General features: G+C 50.0%; 4 protein-coding genes and 1 pseudogene across 4 annotated transcripts; 2 read left to right on the forward strand and 3 right to left on the reverse strand.

Annotated features, from left to right (window-relative positions):
• Window positions 1–543: 543 nt before the first annotated feature.
• SAPIO_CDS2486 (uncharacterized protein) lies at window positions 544–2,087 on the forward strand (the record flags this gene model as incomplete). The annotated part of the gene is made up of 6 exons (XM_016785486.1): window positions 544–632; window positions 716–847; window positions 915–1,074; window positions 1,133–1,404; window positions 1,471–1,753; window positions 1,836–2,087. 6 exons carry the CDS (start codon window positions 544–546, stop codon window positions 2,085–2,087), a joined length of 1,188 nt encoding a protein of 395 aa, XP_016644862.1.
• A 625-nt stretch (window positions 2,088–2,712) lies between these two features.
• On the reverse strand, window positions 2,713–4,208 carry SAPIO_CDS2487 (Uncharacterized protein; the record flags this gene model as incomplete). The annotated part of the gene is made up of 2 exons (XM_016785487.1): window positions 2,713–3,841; window positions 4,045–4,208. 2 exons carry the CDS (start codon window positions 4,206–4,208, stop codon window positions 2,713–2,715), a joined length of 1,293 nt encoding a protein of 430 aa, XP_016644863.1.
• A 2,702-nt stretch (window positions 4,209–6,910) lies between these two features.
• On the forward strand, window positions 6,911–8,169 carry SAPIO_CDS2488 (putative Dimethylaniline monooxygenase; the record flags this gene model as incomplete). Its single annotated transcript, XM_016785488.1, has 2 exons — window positions 6,911–7,192; window positions 7,270–8,169. The coding sequence occupies 2 exons, from the start codon at window positions 6,911–6,913 to the stop codon at window positions 8,167–8,169; spliced, it is 1,182 nt and encodes a 393-aa protein (XP_016644864.1).
• Window positions 8,170–8,874: 705 nt separating this feature from the next.
• SAPIO_CDS2489 lies at window positions 8,875–10,113 on the reverse strand (annotated as a pseudogene; the record flags this gene model as incomplete).
• A 3,868-nt stretch (window positions 10,114–13,981) lies between these two features.
• On the reverse strand, window positions 13,982–15,138 carry SAPIO_CDS2490 (uncharacterized protein; the record flags this gene model as incomplete). Its single annotated transcript, XM_016785489.1, has 4 exons — window positions 13,982–14,314; window positions 14,411–14,621; window positions 14,688–14,897; window positions 14,984–15,138. 4 exons carry the CDS (start codon window positions 15,136–15,138, stop codon window positions 13,982–13,984), a joined length of 909 nt encoding a protein of 302 aa, XP_016644865.1.
• Between the last annotated feature and the right edge of the window lie 527 nt (window positions 15,139–15,665).

The following is a 15,665-nucleotide window of genomic DNA, read 5'->3' on the forward strand; positions in this document are numbered from 1 at the left end:
TCCCGGCCTCGCAAACAGACAGCCATCCATCTAGTCTGCACTTCATTTGGATGACGGACCCAGGTCACCCTGGGCAAACGACTGTCTTGGTGGGGAAACTTGGCGATGGCATCAACTATCCCAAGGAGCCGATTGGCCGACCCCGGCATCTGATTCATATAAACGACCCGGGTATAACTGTCAACGAGGAATCTTCCACGCATTTTACCGACCCGCGGGCATTCGGAGCGCTTCCATTGGGCCACTGTTAAGTGTTTTTCTGACGACAATTAAATCTAGAATCGATCATAGGTGGTTTGCAGATGAGGCTTCGTAGTGTCTGGATATTGCCACTCACTTAAAAAAAAAATGTCAGATAGCCGTCGAAGCCCGGTTCATTATGCGGTCGGGATCTCTCTGGCTATAAGACTCCCTTTATTCAAAAGGAGAGATCATTCCACATAAAAAAGTTCGAAAAACGCGGGAGTTCTTTTTCGCCCCTCTGCCGTCAAGTCATCACGATAGACTGTCAAGTCAGGTGCAGACTAGAGAAGACCATCCACGATGCGTTCTGCTTGGGCCCTCGTGCTTGCGGCGCCGCTCCTCGGTGCGCAGGCCAGTACCATTAAGAAGAGATTTTCCACTCTTGACGTGTAAGTTAGAATACCCCTCTCCTTTTGCTTCGCTGGCATCATGCCGAGGCTACTCTTGTCATTAACAAGTCGGCATGAAACAGATGGCGAAACGGGGACTACGAGAGGGATATTGTGGACCAGCTGGCAGATGAGACATTCCCCAAGATTGCCGAATGGGTAGAAAAGACGGGCTCGAAGTGTACGCTTGAGAATGCCGTGCAGAGGAAGGAATGGTAAGTTTGAAAATATGGAGTACCCATGAATGGAAAATGGCCCGGTGACCAACTCTTTCATATCCAGGGCGGATTTGACCATCGACGAGCGCAAGGATTACATCCAGGCCGTCCAGTGCCTCATGAAGCTACCTCCCAAGGCCCAGGAGCAAGTCCCTGGTGTCCTCAACCGATACGATGACTTCGTTGCTACCCATGTCACGGGAATCCCCGTTCTTCATGCCCCTGTAGGTAATCTACCTAGGGCCCATCAAGACTCAGGTATCTCCGCTAACGCCGGGATAGACGAACCTTTTCGCTAGCCACAGGTACTACATCTGGGCTTACGAGCAAGCCCTGAGAGACGAATGTGGGTACAAGGGATATCAGCCTTATATGAACTACCAGCGACACCAAGATCCGATCACCTCTCCTCTGTTCAATGGAAACGCCACCAGCATGGGAGGCAATGGCGCGCCTGCCACGTACGGTGGTGTTGTAATGCCCTATCCACGCCCGTACAACGTCATCCCTGCTGCCGGCGGTGGTGGCTGTGTCACTGAGGGTCCCTTCGCCGAGTAAGTCTCATCTCGTGCTATCTTCACTCTATGTCGTAGCAAACTTACGCTGACAAAATGCATCAGTATGGTTGTGAGCCTCGGTCCCCTCGGAACCGTGCTCAACGACCTCCCTAGAAATCCTCGGGCTGATGGGCTTGGCTCGAATCCCCGATGTCTCCGCCGTGATCTCAACAAGTTTTCCGCAGCGGGTGCAGACGCGAACCACTCCTACTCTCTGGTTATGGACTACCCCGACGTGGATTCGTTTTATAATCGTTACCTTGGGCAGCCGTACCTCCGAGGTGATGAGTTCCCGTGGGGTCTTCACTCCGGCGGCCACTATATCACTGGTGGCGATCCTGGTGGTGTAAGTGTTCTAATATTTCACGCTCCCTCTCCTCAAGCCGTCCCTTACTTCTCGTAAGCAAACTGACACAGTAATACACCAGGACTTCTACGCTTCTCCCGGAGACCCAACTTTCTGGATGCACCACGCCGCTCTCGACCGTCTTTGGTGGCTGTGGCAGATGCAGGACCCTGAGAACCGCCTTCAGGCCATCCCTGGTATTAGCTTCTCCAGAATGACGAACGCGGATGCCCAAAAGACCGTGGTAGACCTCAAGTGGACTGCTGGTCCCCGCACTCTAGGAGAACTCAACGACCAGATGGGCTCGGAGCCTTTCTGTTACATTTATGTATAATAATCGGTGGTCTGACTGTCTAGTTCCGTGCGGTTGATCCGTCCCCATGGCCGGCGTGGGCCATACAAAGCCAATCAGCTGCGCCACGATGTTTGCTTTATGTGTCCACTATACTTGTGGGTAGTATGTAGCAGTTTCTTCCACAATTTATGAACCTCTATGTTCACCTCCGAGTCTGCTAAGCTTGGCGCCGTATGTTTCTCCCCTTTTTCATTAGGCCGGGTGAAGTGCATACTATGTCTACCCACGGCAAAGTTTTATTCATGGTGAGATCTGTTTTGCTCACTGCGCCTTAAGGTTGGCTTCAAGTCGGCTCTAGCACTTACAATGGAAGGCTTGGAAAGGTCACAGATTTAAATTTCCTCTTAATTATCATTATTATTTTCATTTCTTTACTGTTCATTGTTTTTGTTTTTGTTTTCTATCAGCGGGGCAACCCAAGCTCGGCCCAAGCCCCCAGGCTCAGGGAACGGCTCATCTTGACAGAGATAGAAGAAGTAATGCAGGTAAAGCGAACAATTACTCAGTAGGGCCAGCTTTAGATCCGATATGTGATATATCCCTCGCTGGACCAAGTATGGTAGAACAGTTAGATGAGTTAGTTTCGCGCAAACCCGAGATGACTTTAGACATTGACTGCTAGCCTGAACCCTACTCTTGCGAACCTAGTTACCACGAAAAAGAGGCACGCTCCTAGAAGGAGGAAGCCTGAAAAGAGCTGGACACCGAGATATTTTCCTGTCGATCTGAGAATGGCGCCGGCAAGGGGGGGACCGCACAGAGAGGCGATGGCATTGCAGAAGTTGGAAGTGCCTAATCGTGAACCCATAAAACTGAGGTCCTCCGTAATGGAAGCCAGGACGACGGCGGGTAGAGACACGATGCCACCGGAAGTGAAGCCGTACATGACGGCGAAGACGATATTGCCCGCTCCCGTGTGGACTGCGATCCATGTGAACGCCACGGTACTGGCCATGGCAATAACTACTATCATCGTGTTGATAGGGCCGATGAGGCCAACTGCTGGAGATGGTGCTAGACGACCGAGAATGGAGGCAGCGTTGAGAATAGCGACGAGCTTGAGGGCTATGTTTGTGTTCGTCAGGCCGTGGCCCAGAGCATAGGTCTGCAGATAAAAGATTGGCGGGAAGAAGCCGAAGTTGCTGCAGAACATGGCGAAGCAATAGAAAAGGTACGCAGGCTCCCGGAAAGCCTTAGGATCGAAGGGCGATCGAACTTTGCGCGGCTTTGCACGGAGCCGCATGACGGCCACGGAGAAGGAGCATGTTATAATAGATATGAAGCCGAGAATTCTATTCGTCCAGCCGAAGCCTACATTGTCGATCAAGCCTTGGAAGATGAGCGGGTAGATTACTCCACCAAGACTGCTGCCACAGACGGTGAAGCCGGTCACAAGAGCACGTTTCTTGAGGAAATACTGTGGCAGGATCGAGAGGGATGGCACGACCATACACCCGGCACCGAGACCAATGCAGAAACCTTGAGCAAGGATGATCTGCCAGTATTGTGTAGCAAGACTCATCATCATAAAGCCGAAACAGACGGCGATTGATCCGAAAGCTATCGTGGCTCTGAACCAGCCACCGTCAAATAGAGGACCGGACACAAGCCCACCTGCGAGGAGAAGAAACGATTGAAGAGACCCAATCCAGGCAATAGCATCGGGTGTTGAGGAACTCAGGAAATGTGTCTCATAATACGTCTGATACACTCCAAACGTATTCGCAATGCCCCTTGCGTGTGTTAGTATAATTCTTCGGCCTTTTTCCTGTTCTCTCGCATTTTCCGTTCGCCGATGCATACCGTTCAAGCGGCAAAACAGTAGAAAGCGAAAAAGCAGAAAAGGAAAAGGAGGAAAAAAAAAAAAAAAAAAAAAAAAAATCAGTAATAATAAGAAGAATTAAAAAAAAAAAAGGAAGCAACTCAATTAACTCACCATGAATTGAAGAAGAGGGCAAATGCCCCTGCCACTTGGAGCCAAGCCACCAAACCGCCATCCGGAATCTCATCGCTGAAAACCTCGGGAATGGGTGTGATCTCGACATCATCAGAGGGTCGTGGCTCGGCCGGGACGGCTTTCTTTTCCTCGTCCTCCCCCATGACGGATGCTAAACCAACAATCCACCCTTAGGACTGCTGTTACAAAATGCCATTAGCTGTCATGGGCCGTTCTTCGTTGGTAACCGACGCAGCAGTGCAATATAGGCTATAGGCTGTTCCATTCATATAAGACCGCCTCCAAAGCGAAAACTTGGTGTTACAGCGACCTTTAGGACCTTTAACTGCGCTGGGGAGAAACAAGGACGTCCAGAAAATTTCTTCCCACCCAATTTGCTTAGAAATCGGTTGAGCTTTGCTGTTGGGTCGTGGGCTCGAGACCACTTTATCCCTGATCCTTGCCTTACCTGTACTGCGAATACGACCTTGGCACACATGGGTTGCGGGGAAGTGTGGACCCCTTTGTCCAAATTGGTCCGGTTACGCTCTCCGGCAGTTCTGCTTGGCTCTAGCTCCGAATGCCGAGTGCCGATCGGGGATCCTCCGATACATCAATGGCTAAAACTCTCCTCCATTTCCATGCCCGGGAGGTTGTCCAAGGTAATATGAGTATCTCAGGCGAGGCACGTCTTGCCTGGACTCACAAATACGCAGTACTATTCTGATGATGTGCTGCTTTAGTTAAACCTGCTCATGTCCTCTTTCCAGTGTAACTCGCACCTCTCGTTTATCCGTTTTCCTTTGTTCTCTCTTCCAAACTTCGTGAAAGGGCAGTAGAATACTATAATGAAACTGAAGAGGGCACAAGCATAGAACGAATACCTCCCTCAAATGGCTGGAGTATGAGACGTGGAAAATGAATCATGACCGGCTTCACACGTGGCTTATCTCGGAGACACCTCTCGAGGGAAGCAAACGCCATCTATGACCGCAGTAAAGCACGGCTGCACGTGAACCCATTCACCAACAAAGCCGAGGCTCTGGCAGGTCAACTGTGACATTACCTATACGGAATACGACAACCAAAAAGGAACGGAGCTGAAAGGACTCTCCGTCTGGGAAGGCGGCATTAAATACGAACGTCTTCCAATCGCCGCTGGCCGAAGTGCCAAGTGTGAGGTCGGAATCTCAGACGGTTTGGGGCACTAATCCCTCGTCACCATGCCATTCGGACTGAAGGTCGTGGATCACGCCACCACCACCCACGTAATCTTACTCAGGCTAGAACGGGAGTGAGGTGATTGAGGGAGTTCATTACGGTGTGTCCAAGGAAGAAAGCCGGTGAATGATGGTGCCCGACTTCGCCGAAGGTGCGTCCGACCTATACGGTAAACGGATCGTATGGGCGGATTATCCTGTGCGGAACCCTCTGTTATTCGACAACTACAAATCATGGTCTCCGACTTCGGAGGGTCATTGCTTCTGGCCCTGGGACCTTTGAATATCCAGCTCGACGAAACGCGTGACGAGCCTCCGGTCAGGGCCAAAAATTACGAACACATATCTATTATGACGCGAGAGATATTTACGCTAGGATGAGATTATCGAATGCAAGATACTTCACGGTGATGACGAGGATATAGTGAACCCATGTCAGAGATATGGTAAGCGTCAAACTTGGAGAGACAGTAGCTCGGCAAAGGGCTTCCTAATAAGGTGCTAGATTCAGTATGGGTCAGTGCCAGAATCCCTGAAGTGGATATATATTCTCGTTCGAAATATATGAAAGCATGGATCACCTAGCTTCGTGTACTCGGGAGAACTGTTAGTAGGCGCGAGTAGCCCTTTATTAAGCTTGCAGATCATGTTCTAGCTGCGTCCACACTACTCTCTCTTTCCCACGAGTGTTTTTTTTGCTTCCCTTCCCCTTATTCTTCCATAGGGCTTCTCGATCTAGATTTTTTGATCATTCCGAGCCTCGAAGAGTTCGTGTTGGGCGGTGTGTCAAGACGTGAGAATATTGAGCATGACAGTAGGACAAATATGGGGGAAGTGGATCTTGTACATTGACTCTAATAAAATGGCGTAAGGACTCACTTACAAAACGATTTCATAGACAAAAGATAAAAAAAAAAAAAAAAAAAAAAGGGCCTGTCGTCCATTCACTCACAGTTTTCGGCCACGTTTGCGGCTACACGTGACGCGGTGATGGTGAAATATCCGATGGCGATGGCGAATGACCGATTCCTACCTGCTGTCCGGCGGTACCCGGATTGTTCGGAGAAGACCAAGCCATCAGGATGAATTGTACACCTCGAAGCTTTTGTAACGACATTGGCAATACTCAGGGAAAATGAGTATAAAATCTGTAGCCATCATTGGTGCCGGGGCCGCAGGTATTGTAAAGACGACGGCGAGCTGTCTTGAACGTACAATCTAAGATGTGACTACGATAGGCGCCATCACGGCGGCAGCATTCAAGGCGGAAAACTATTTTGAACGGATCCGGGTGTTTGAGAGGCGAGAGACGCCAGGCGGGACATGGCAAGTCGACTCGGCTATCTCGCCCTTCGCATCGACCAAGGCGATCGGCTAACAGAGCATTGAACTTTGAAGGATCTACGATGCGGATCCCAGAAAAGCCCCCCCTCCTCGGCCAGGAGGCTTGCCTCCGGATATCGACCCGCCTCTGTCTATCCCCGAGAGCCTACCACGAACCACCCCCCCGAACCGCCAAGAACGGTTCTCCTCAACGCCGATTTACAAATCTCTAACGTAGGGCGTGGAAAAAAATCTCCGTTCACCTTGGACTTTCCTCCCAAGCGGCTAACAGCAAAGGCAGCACGAATGTGCCCGATATAGCCATGTCCTTTTCGGATGCCAGGTTCGCATACGGACCCTTTGCTCCCTACTGGGTACCCCGACAATACATCGAAAACTATTTCTCTATCCACAAGACGGACTCGTATTTGGTACTCAACACTACCGTTGAGAAGCTGACGAGAATCCAGCCTTCATCGAAAGGCGGGGAGGATAGGTGGAGATTGGTCTTGCGCAAATATGAACCCGCCACACATGTCGACATCTGGTGGGAAGAAGAGTTCGACGCCGTGATTCTTGCAAATGGACATTATTCAATTCCCTATGTGCGTGAAACTCTTTCCCAGCATCTTGCCGTTTCTTCAAATGGCGCGTTTTAGGCTGAGTGAGCTGACGTCCATAGATACCCTCCGTCGCGGGACTGGAAAAATACTTGGAGAAGTTCCCTGGTCGTGTTGTTCACTCAAAACTTTACCGCGAACCGCGTATCTACACTGATAAGAAGATTCTGATTATCGGAAATTCCGCTTCGGGTCACGATCTGTCCAGCGAACTGGTGGCATACGCCAAGTCGCCACTTTATCAATCGCGAAGGTCCAAATCCAGGTGGGACGGGGACGAGCCGCCCAAGGGAATCGAGTGGAAACCCATCGTGAAGGAGTATCTCCCGAACGGCCGCATTGTGTTTGACGACGGTACATATCTGGATGGCGTTGATACCGTCATTTACTGCACCGGATATAAACCGTCTTACCCGTTCTGGGACGTGGAGGCTAATGGACGCCCACTCTACGACTACAGGGCTGGAAAGCTGATCAAGAGCTACTGGCATAGCTTTTTCCAGGACTTCCCTACGCTTGGAATTGTGGGTTTGCCTCGTGCGCTCACATTTCGGAGCTTCGAGTATCAAAGCATTGCCCTGGCAAGACTATTCTCGGGAAGGAATGCCACCCCACTGCCACCATTGGAGGAGCAAGTGAGATGGGAAAAGGAAAGAGAGGAACGCACCAGAGCTCAAAGACTAAAGTTTCACGACATTGCCTGGGATACAGGGGAGACGTTCGAGTATCTAGAACGACTCTTTAGAATTGCCGGGTTGGGGACACTCAAAGGCGAAGGCAGAATACCCCCAGTTTTGGATAAAGCTCTGATTTGGGCGGTGGAGCACATAGTTAAATATCCCCGCCCTGGAGATGGAAATGATAGGAAGAAGCCCTTAGGTGAGATTGAATCGCTTGATGCGGATAGCTCGATCAGGGAGGGTTGGGTGCTCGTCGACAAGTCATCGCTATGTTCCTTGTAGACTAGAGCATGGACTAGAGTATGACGTACAAATCAAAGTTCTATTTCTTTTCTCTATCTCCGTTAATTTTCAGAATATCCGGGTGAACACAACGTGACGAGTAGGTCGGGGAAGGTGGACCCAATATGGAAGAGCCCCTCGCTTCACCAATATACCCTAGCACACATAGCACAGCCCCATGCATTCTCCTATCCGCCTTTATCCCCGCCTACTATGCCATCTCTACCTGTTCCGAAGGCCTTTTTCGTGGTGTCTCGGTGTCATCATTCTCAGACATGGAGCACTCCTCTCCGCTGGATTGCAGACCGCCTCGTTCAAGGAAGAGCTGAGCCTCCTTTGAATATTTGCATCGCTTTCTGATCGATGGTCCGTATTTGTAAAACAAAAATGGGAAAGGTGCACACAAAAGGGATAAGAAGGCCGGTATTGAGCTGGCCCAGTGGATTCCTAGGTTCTGATACATGTAAGGCGTAAATAACGGGAATGCCATCGCGCATAATGATCTTATTATGACCGTAGAAGCCACTGCCGAAGCAGAAAAGAGGGTGTAGGAGTCGACGAGATAATTTTTCCCAGAAACGAACACGAGAGCGAATGCAAAACCGAAAAGTGCTCCGGCTGCGATGCTGGACATCCAATGAATCGATGGGGAATTCGCCCAGGCAAACCAGAATAAACCTACTGGCAGAGCCACGGCACCAATCATCATTGGGGGTAGGCGAGATTCTGGAAGGGGCCTGCCGGACTGCTCGAGGAGGCGAGTGTAGCGAGAGTTATCGAGGATATTGTAGATGACTCCAGCCACCAAGCCGACGAGGACCCCCATGAAGGCGAGTCCAGTGAATCCTTGGTCCCATCCGCGAGCTTTCTGGTAAACAAAGGGGAAGGCAGCAAAAAGTAAGTAGAGGGTTCCTGTTGCACAAATGTTAGCTTTGTTCCTGGCGCGCGTTTAGCAAGGAGTATCCCTCCGTGATGGGTATACTCACCGTAAACAATCGACATGTAGATTGTCAGAATAAGAACGATGGGCTCCCGGAATAGAAGTAGCCACGGCCGCGTCACGGAGATTTTGAGGTCCTCGATCAGGCCCGGCCGACCTTTGGCGATATCAAAGTGGCAGACATAGACCTTTCCAGTGTCTCGACTGAGCCTGTCTGCCCGCTTACGCAATAGGATGGGAGCGAAGGTTTCAGGCACTAGAAGTGTGCACAAACCCCAACACAGAGCACAGAAGACGGCCATGAGAATCAACACCCATCTCCAGCCGTCGGACTCGCCCAGGAATCCACCAACAATAGGGCCTAATGCTGGTCCCATGAATGGGGCGATCGCGAAGAGGTTCACAGCCATTCCACGCTCTGACGCAGGGAAGGTATCCGCGATAACGCCCCCGGTGTTTGTCAAAGGAGAGGCCCCGAATGTTCCCGCAAACAACCGCATGATCAGGAGAGTTTCCATGTTTTGAGAGAAGATGGCCCCCACGTTAAAGAAAGTCATGGCGCCATAAGTGAAGAACAAGACCTGCTGCCGACCATAGACTTCGCTGAATGGAGCCCATAATATAGGACCTAGAGCAAAGCCGAGAACATACAGCGATACTCCCAGGATAGCCGTGATATCGCTCACCTCAAATTCCTCTATAATTTGCGGCAATGCACCGACATAGCCGGAGGAGACCAGTGATACTGCCATGGTGCTAAACGAGAGTATGATCACCAATGTCCACTTGGCTAGCACCGGAAGGTTCATTGGGTTTCTGGGGTCATTTTCGATCCAGTCGACAATGAAGGGGTCGTCTGCGGTTCCACTGCCTTCGTATGGCCAATTTCGTACCTCCTGTGTGATTGCGCTATGGTCGAGAAGAACTCTCCAATACGGAATAGACTTTGGCTCTTCTTCGGCTTCCAGTTCTGCTCCGCGTGTAATTCCTGACAGCTTCTCCATCTTCCGAGTAGCTCGAGGTTAAACCGTAGGGAGTTAAGGCGACAAGATACGCAATCTCGGGGAGAGCACTTTTAACGTAAAAGAATTATGACATTTGCAAGCAGTCTTCAAAGATACCCATTTCATAATGGACACCTCGGTTCTTCCGTCGATATTTGAATTCGAACATCGGCCTTTCGGCGTTTAGCTTAGCCAACAGAAGGCTTTGCCTAGTCAACACTACGGAATATTTCTGCAAGAAGATGGACAAGGAGGGGAAGATACAGAACAATTATTTGTCTGCCAGTGCTGCTGGGATTGACGTCTGTGTTGCTGCATTGCTTAGGGATGCGGTTTCCAACGGAGCATGTCCATATTCGGTTAGCGCCTTGCGGATTGAAGCCGAAGTCTGGGGAAATCGTGCCGCCACGAAAGCCCGAAAAGCCGAGACATAATCCCGATAAAATCCTGCGTCTCCATCCGGAACTTTGACTGCGTTATTCCCGAGCAATTGGTTCTTCTCGGGAACATCCCACCTCAAACACCGCTCCACGCCTGACGCTCCGATCTGGAAGACAATGACATTGAGTAAGGCTTGTGTGCCATGTCATAGTCGGAAGGTCCGCTGTGATGCTGCAGAGACGGGATTACCTTGTCGTAGATGCGTGGAGCGCAACTGTGTTGATCGTTGCGTGCGCGTCAGCAGGAAACCCAGAACGTAGGACGATCATCATTCGTTCCGTTTACCATTCTCACAGACGGCTTACTTACTCTCGAGTCTAGTCGGCGGCGAGGGATACATCAGAGAACCTCTTCTGTCTCGCAAAACCAAGTTCTATCGCCCAGTGAATCCCCCTCAGAAGCCTTTTCCCACTTCGTTCCATTGGACAATTCGCAGGTAAGCCTCAAACTTACCAGAAGCTGCCAGGAGACACCAAGATCGTGAGAATATGTTAACAGTGAAATGAACCCAATTCCAGAATTCCACCTTAATTGGGGCCGAAACTGCCGAAGAGCGGCAAAGTGTTTTGCAAGGGCAATATGATGTACCTACAGTTCTCCCAGCACCGCCTCTTTCGGAGGACGTAATCACCGTGTCCGGGCCAAGCAAGGACCTCATTGAGTACCCCAGTAGCATGCACTATTTCACCGTTTTGGGGGGCCTCATTGGCGACACGGAGATACGTCGTCTTACAAAGGCCCATCCTCTGGTCCATGGAGGTGACTTGGGGAGGAGGCGAGGTCAGACTATGGAGGAAACTGGACGACCGCCTTTAGACGATATCGAGCTCGCGTTCCTTGACAAAAAGGGAGCCTTTGCACTTCCGCCTAAGCCTTTTCGGTACGTCTCTTTTTCCTGACAAGCACTGCACTGCCCTACAAGCAGACAGATGATAATAACATCTTACTGTGGATAGCGATCAGTTGGTAAAGGTATACTTTGAGTCATGCTACCCTTATGCGCCGGTATTCGATCGACTCGAGTTTGCCAAATTGTACGGAAGAGAAAACGCACCACCGCTCTTGATGCAAGCGATATTCGCATGTGCTGCCCAGTTTGCGCCCCTGGAGCTCCTCAAAAATTGTGGTTTCGAGAACCGAGTGACGGCTCAGAGGGAGTTTCTTAACCGAGCGGGTCTCTTGTATGACTTGGGATATGAAAAAAGCCAATTGAGGATACTCCAGAGCTCTCTTATCCTTGGTACCGTCGCTTTTTCTATTCCCCTAGACAAGGACTTTCGGTACTGGCTCGAAAATGCAGGGCGGATCGCCGTGAACATGGGCCTACATCAAAAGTGCGTGTGTTACTCTGATCTTCCGAAGATTCACGGCTAACTACAAGTTCCTGCCCTTACAGCAATATTTCGAATGATATCGATTCACAAACTCGGAAACTGTGCCGACGGATATGGTGGGCATTATATGTGAGTCTACGTTCCGGGCTCTTGACGAGCTGGTTCCAATTTCGACTAAACTATTCCTTCAAGGTTCGCGACATATCGATGTCTCTCACGGGCCTGAGGAACATGAGGATGTTTGACAGTAGTGACTGTGTGACTGGACTCTTAACAGAAGATGATTGGGATGAGGCCGGCTCCACAACTTCATACATGCACTTATTCTCGCCCATTACGCGACAGCAGAAACTATACATGATCGAGCTCAGCAAGTTGTCTTTGATTGGTAAGGGATAGAAACGGCGAATAAAAGCTTTCAAAGTTTGCTGACCTTATTCAACAGGCGAAAGATGTCTCACGTCGATGAAAAGTCGGCGAACTGGAAATCGTAAAGAGCTAGCCGATCAGTTTGTTTCCTGGCGCTCATCTCTCCCCGACATAATGCGGATCCAGCAGTACCCAGATGATGTACGTGATAATATCCTCCCTATGATCCTTGCCGCCACGAGCTGTCGGTTCGAGTGTATACTTTACCGTGCTGTGTTGAAGAAATCACGGGATGAAGAAAGAATCTCAACTGCATGGTTGGCCCAACGTCTCCAGACTTCCATGTTCGAGCTGGATACGCTTGTCGGAAGGGCAATAACGGACGGAATGGTGAAAATGCTTCCCCTCACTTTGTATGACTACGCCCTCTCTGAATACTCTAGTCCCCATCACTAACTAACGTTTTTCAGTGCTGGCTGCCTTTTTACCGTCCTTGCCATTCGGCTTGAGTCAAGTGTGGAAGAACACGATTCTCACGTAAATACATTCATGACTCATGCTTTTATACGGCGGAGCATCATGTTTATGAGAGAAGTCCGCGACCTTCCCACAGTCGAACGGACGCTGTATCTCTTCGAGCGTGTCCTTATTCAAAAGGGCTTGGCAGAACTTCTCGACCAGCCTGGGAGCATCTCTAAAGAAACGAGCAACTCAAGAACCCTTGTTGGTGTATCCAGTTGTAAGGGTCCTGATTCGGCAGAAATCGGCACCAAACACCCGAGTCCACATAGAGAGGCCCCTTCAATTGGCATTATGGCGGATCCGGATATGTCTTTCGAAGAGTTTCTAGGATTTGACTTCTTTAATCAGCTCGGCGTATCCGGGCTTTAAAACAGTGCTCGAAAATAATTTTCTGTTCATGGCTGTAATAATGCCCGCTCAAGACTGAAATGATATTTCTAAGCTCTTGCTTGGGCTGGTCCATCTCCATCAAATCACAAGAAAAGCCGTCCTGCACGACAAGAATCCTCGTCTGGCAATTGGCCTCAATGGAGGAAGAAAACTGCTGACCCACCGCCCGGCAAATTTGACTATTATGGGGTTGTCTGAAGGCTATGCAATAGATAGATGCAACGTAGACTTCGTTATTGATGTTTTCCAACGAGCGCTTACAGCCCGCCGACTGGCATCAAGAGGCTAGATTTATCGGATGGTAAACTGAAAGCGGCCATGCCGACGATGTATTCTCTTGTACATATCTCTTGTTGCACCAGGTTGAAAGAGAAGAGTAAAACAAGCCAAGGTTTAACGTCCTTCTTCCAGCTCTATTCACGATGCCCTGTTCAGGTGGCTCGAGCAGTTGCTGCAACTCGCCCTCCAATGGCTAAGCTTTGCTAACACTGCCGCCAGAGAAGTTATGCCTGTTAGTGTAGTAGCTTTTTTTTTTTAAAAAAAAAAAAAATGAAGACAAGGAGTGGCGTATACTGAATAGGCGTGTCGTGACGAAGATGAACCAACCTACCGGCTGCTGCGTGATTAGCGTTACCGTTGCGCTTAGAGTAGCGGGAGAGAGAGAGAGAGAGGACAGACAGAAAACGTGAGAAACGAAAAAATAGCTATCGAAGACAGTTTTACGCTCAGTTGGTGATTTATGGCTGGTGTTCCTTGCTCTAGATTTAAGATACCCATTAAAAGTCCTCTCTTTATCCACCTCCCTTCACTATTCAAACCCTCCCATCGTCGTAAAAGACCATTGTCCTTATCTCAATGCTCTCTCTCCACGCGCCGTCGACATGTTGCGGGTTCTGGAAGGCCGAGTGTGCCGCTCGACGGGCGACTCCATGCAGCGAATCATAGCATTTGATGAGTAGAACCTCGTCTGGCTGCTGTGCATATTTAAAATACCATCTGTGTGCTGGCGAGGGCTTCACGGTCCAGGTTTCCCGCTCGTGGTCTTCGTATATGATTCTTGCGGCGACTAGGTCTTCTTCTGCGACGGTATTTGAATCGGCCACTGCGAATGGATCTTTGTATATGGTCTTGATGGGTCTCCATGCCTATGTGGTGGGAATGGCCCCCAATGATGGTGCCAAAAACTTGTTAACACGTCTTGAGAGAAACTCGAACGGTAGCCTGAAGAGCAAACTACCTACATTTATGATTTGCCATCGGCGCTGGAGGAGCTCATCTGCCTCATCAGGCAGATGCCATTTTAAATCCAATTCGGCGCCAGCATAGGATTGATCCACGTGCGCACGAAGAATGGGACCGCGAAGGGCCTGGTTCCCGGCCCCGAGACTATGCCAGTTTGTCGGTCCATGCCGAGTCTTGTGGTCAAAGATGAACACACGCGAGGCACCAGTACTGCTAAAGTTAGAAAGGGGGCCCTATCCCCATTTGGTGGTAGTGATGCGGTGAAAAAAAACTTACACGTCTTTTAGGAGCTGTTCCATCTCCGGGTAGTATTCAGCTTCTATTTGAGCCTCATCCTTGTATCCATCTTTTTGGCACCTAGCCTTGACTTCATGACGGACGAGCTGAAATCCGTGGCTATCCAAGGTGAAGTCCTCCTCTTGGCCTGTGATGTCCGTCACGATGACCGGAACGGCAACCGTGGCTCTCTTATTTGTGACTGTAGTTCTTTCGTTGAGAAGAAACGATTGTTAGTGGATACAAGTGCAACTATGGAGACGTTTTCTGGGATTAGTTAAGGACTCATGTCTTACGTCTTTACGTAGACCGGCTCTGGTGAGGAGCCGTCTCCTGGATCGTTGTAGTAGTTGAGCGACGTGGCAACATGGTTCTGGATAGGTCCATCTTTCAGTGCCAAGCCTACTCCGCGGTCTTGTTGGACTTCCGTCGCTACAGCTGAGGTGGCCATGGTGACTTTGCGTTGACTTTGACAGTTGGGTTATTCCTAATGATATGCATCAGCCACGACAGCACAAAATACCCTTTTCTCATTCAGATGTTCAAGTCCAGGTGATGTTCTTCCCCGCGGATCGGAGGCACAGAGTCGCTCAGCTTTGCTTAAATCTGCACTCAACCCGTCCGAAGCTCCTGCAGCCTGAATTGAATCGAAACCCCGCCTGCAAAACCCCCGCACTTACTTTACTCGCGCGCCGTGGGGGTGGTTTAACTGCGTGCGAAATCCGGAGCACGAGTGCCGTTGCAAAAGGCCCCTAAAATAGGAACGATCAACATGCAGACGCAGTTTCTCGGTGGAACAATCGCGCGAACCTGTGAGTACGGCATGGGTGCGTAGAGATCACGGGACAAGGTTTTTCTTGCATTTTTCATCCCTGAGACGTTCTCGGTAGTTCCACTCGGCTTCACTTATCGGTAATAAATGCTTTCGACCCATGAAAATCATCCCATGTCTAAGATGGGTGCTCATCCACAACATTG

The sequence above is a fragment of the Scedosporium apiospermum genome (genome assembly GCF_000732125.1).
Source record: "Scedosporium apiospermum strain IHEM 14462 chromosome Unknown SEQ_SAPIO_0086, whole genome shotgun sequence".
Lineage (NCBI taxonomy): Eukaryota > Fungi > Ascomycota > Sordariomycetes > Microascales > Microascaceae > Scedosporium > Scedosporium apiospermum.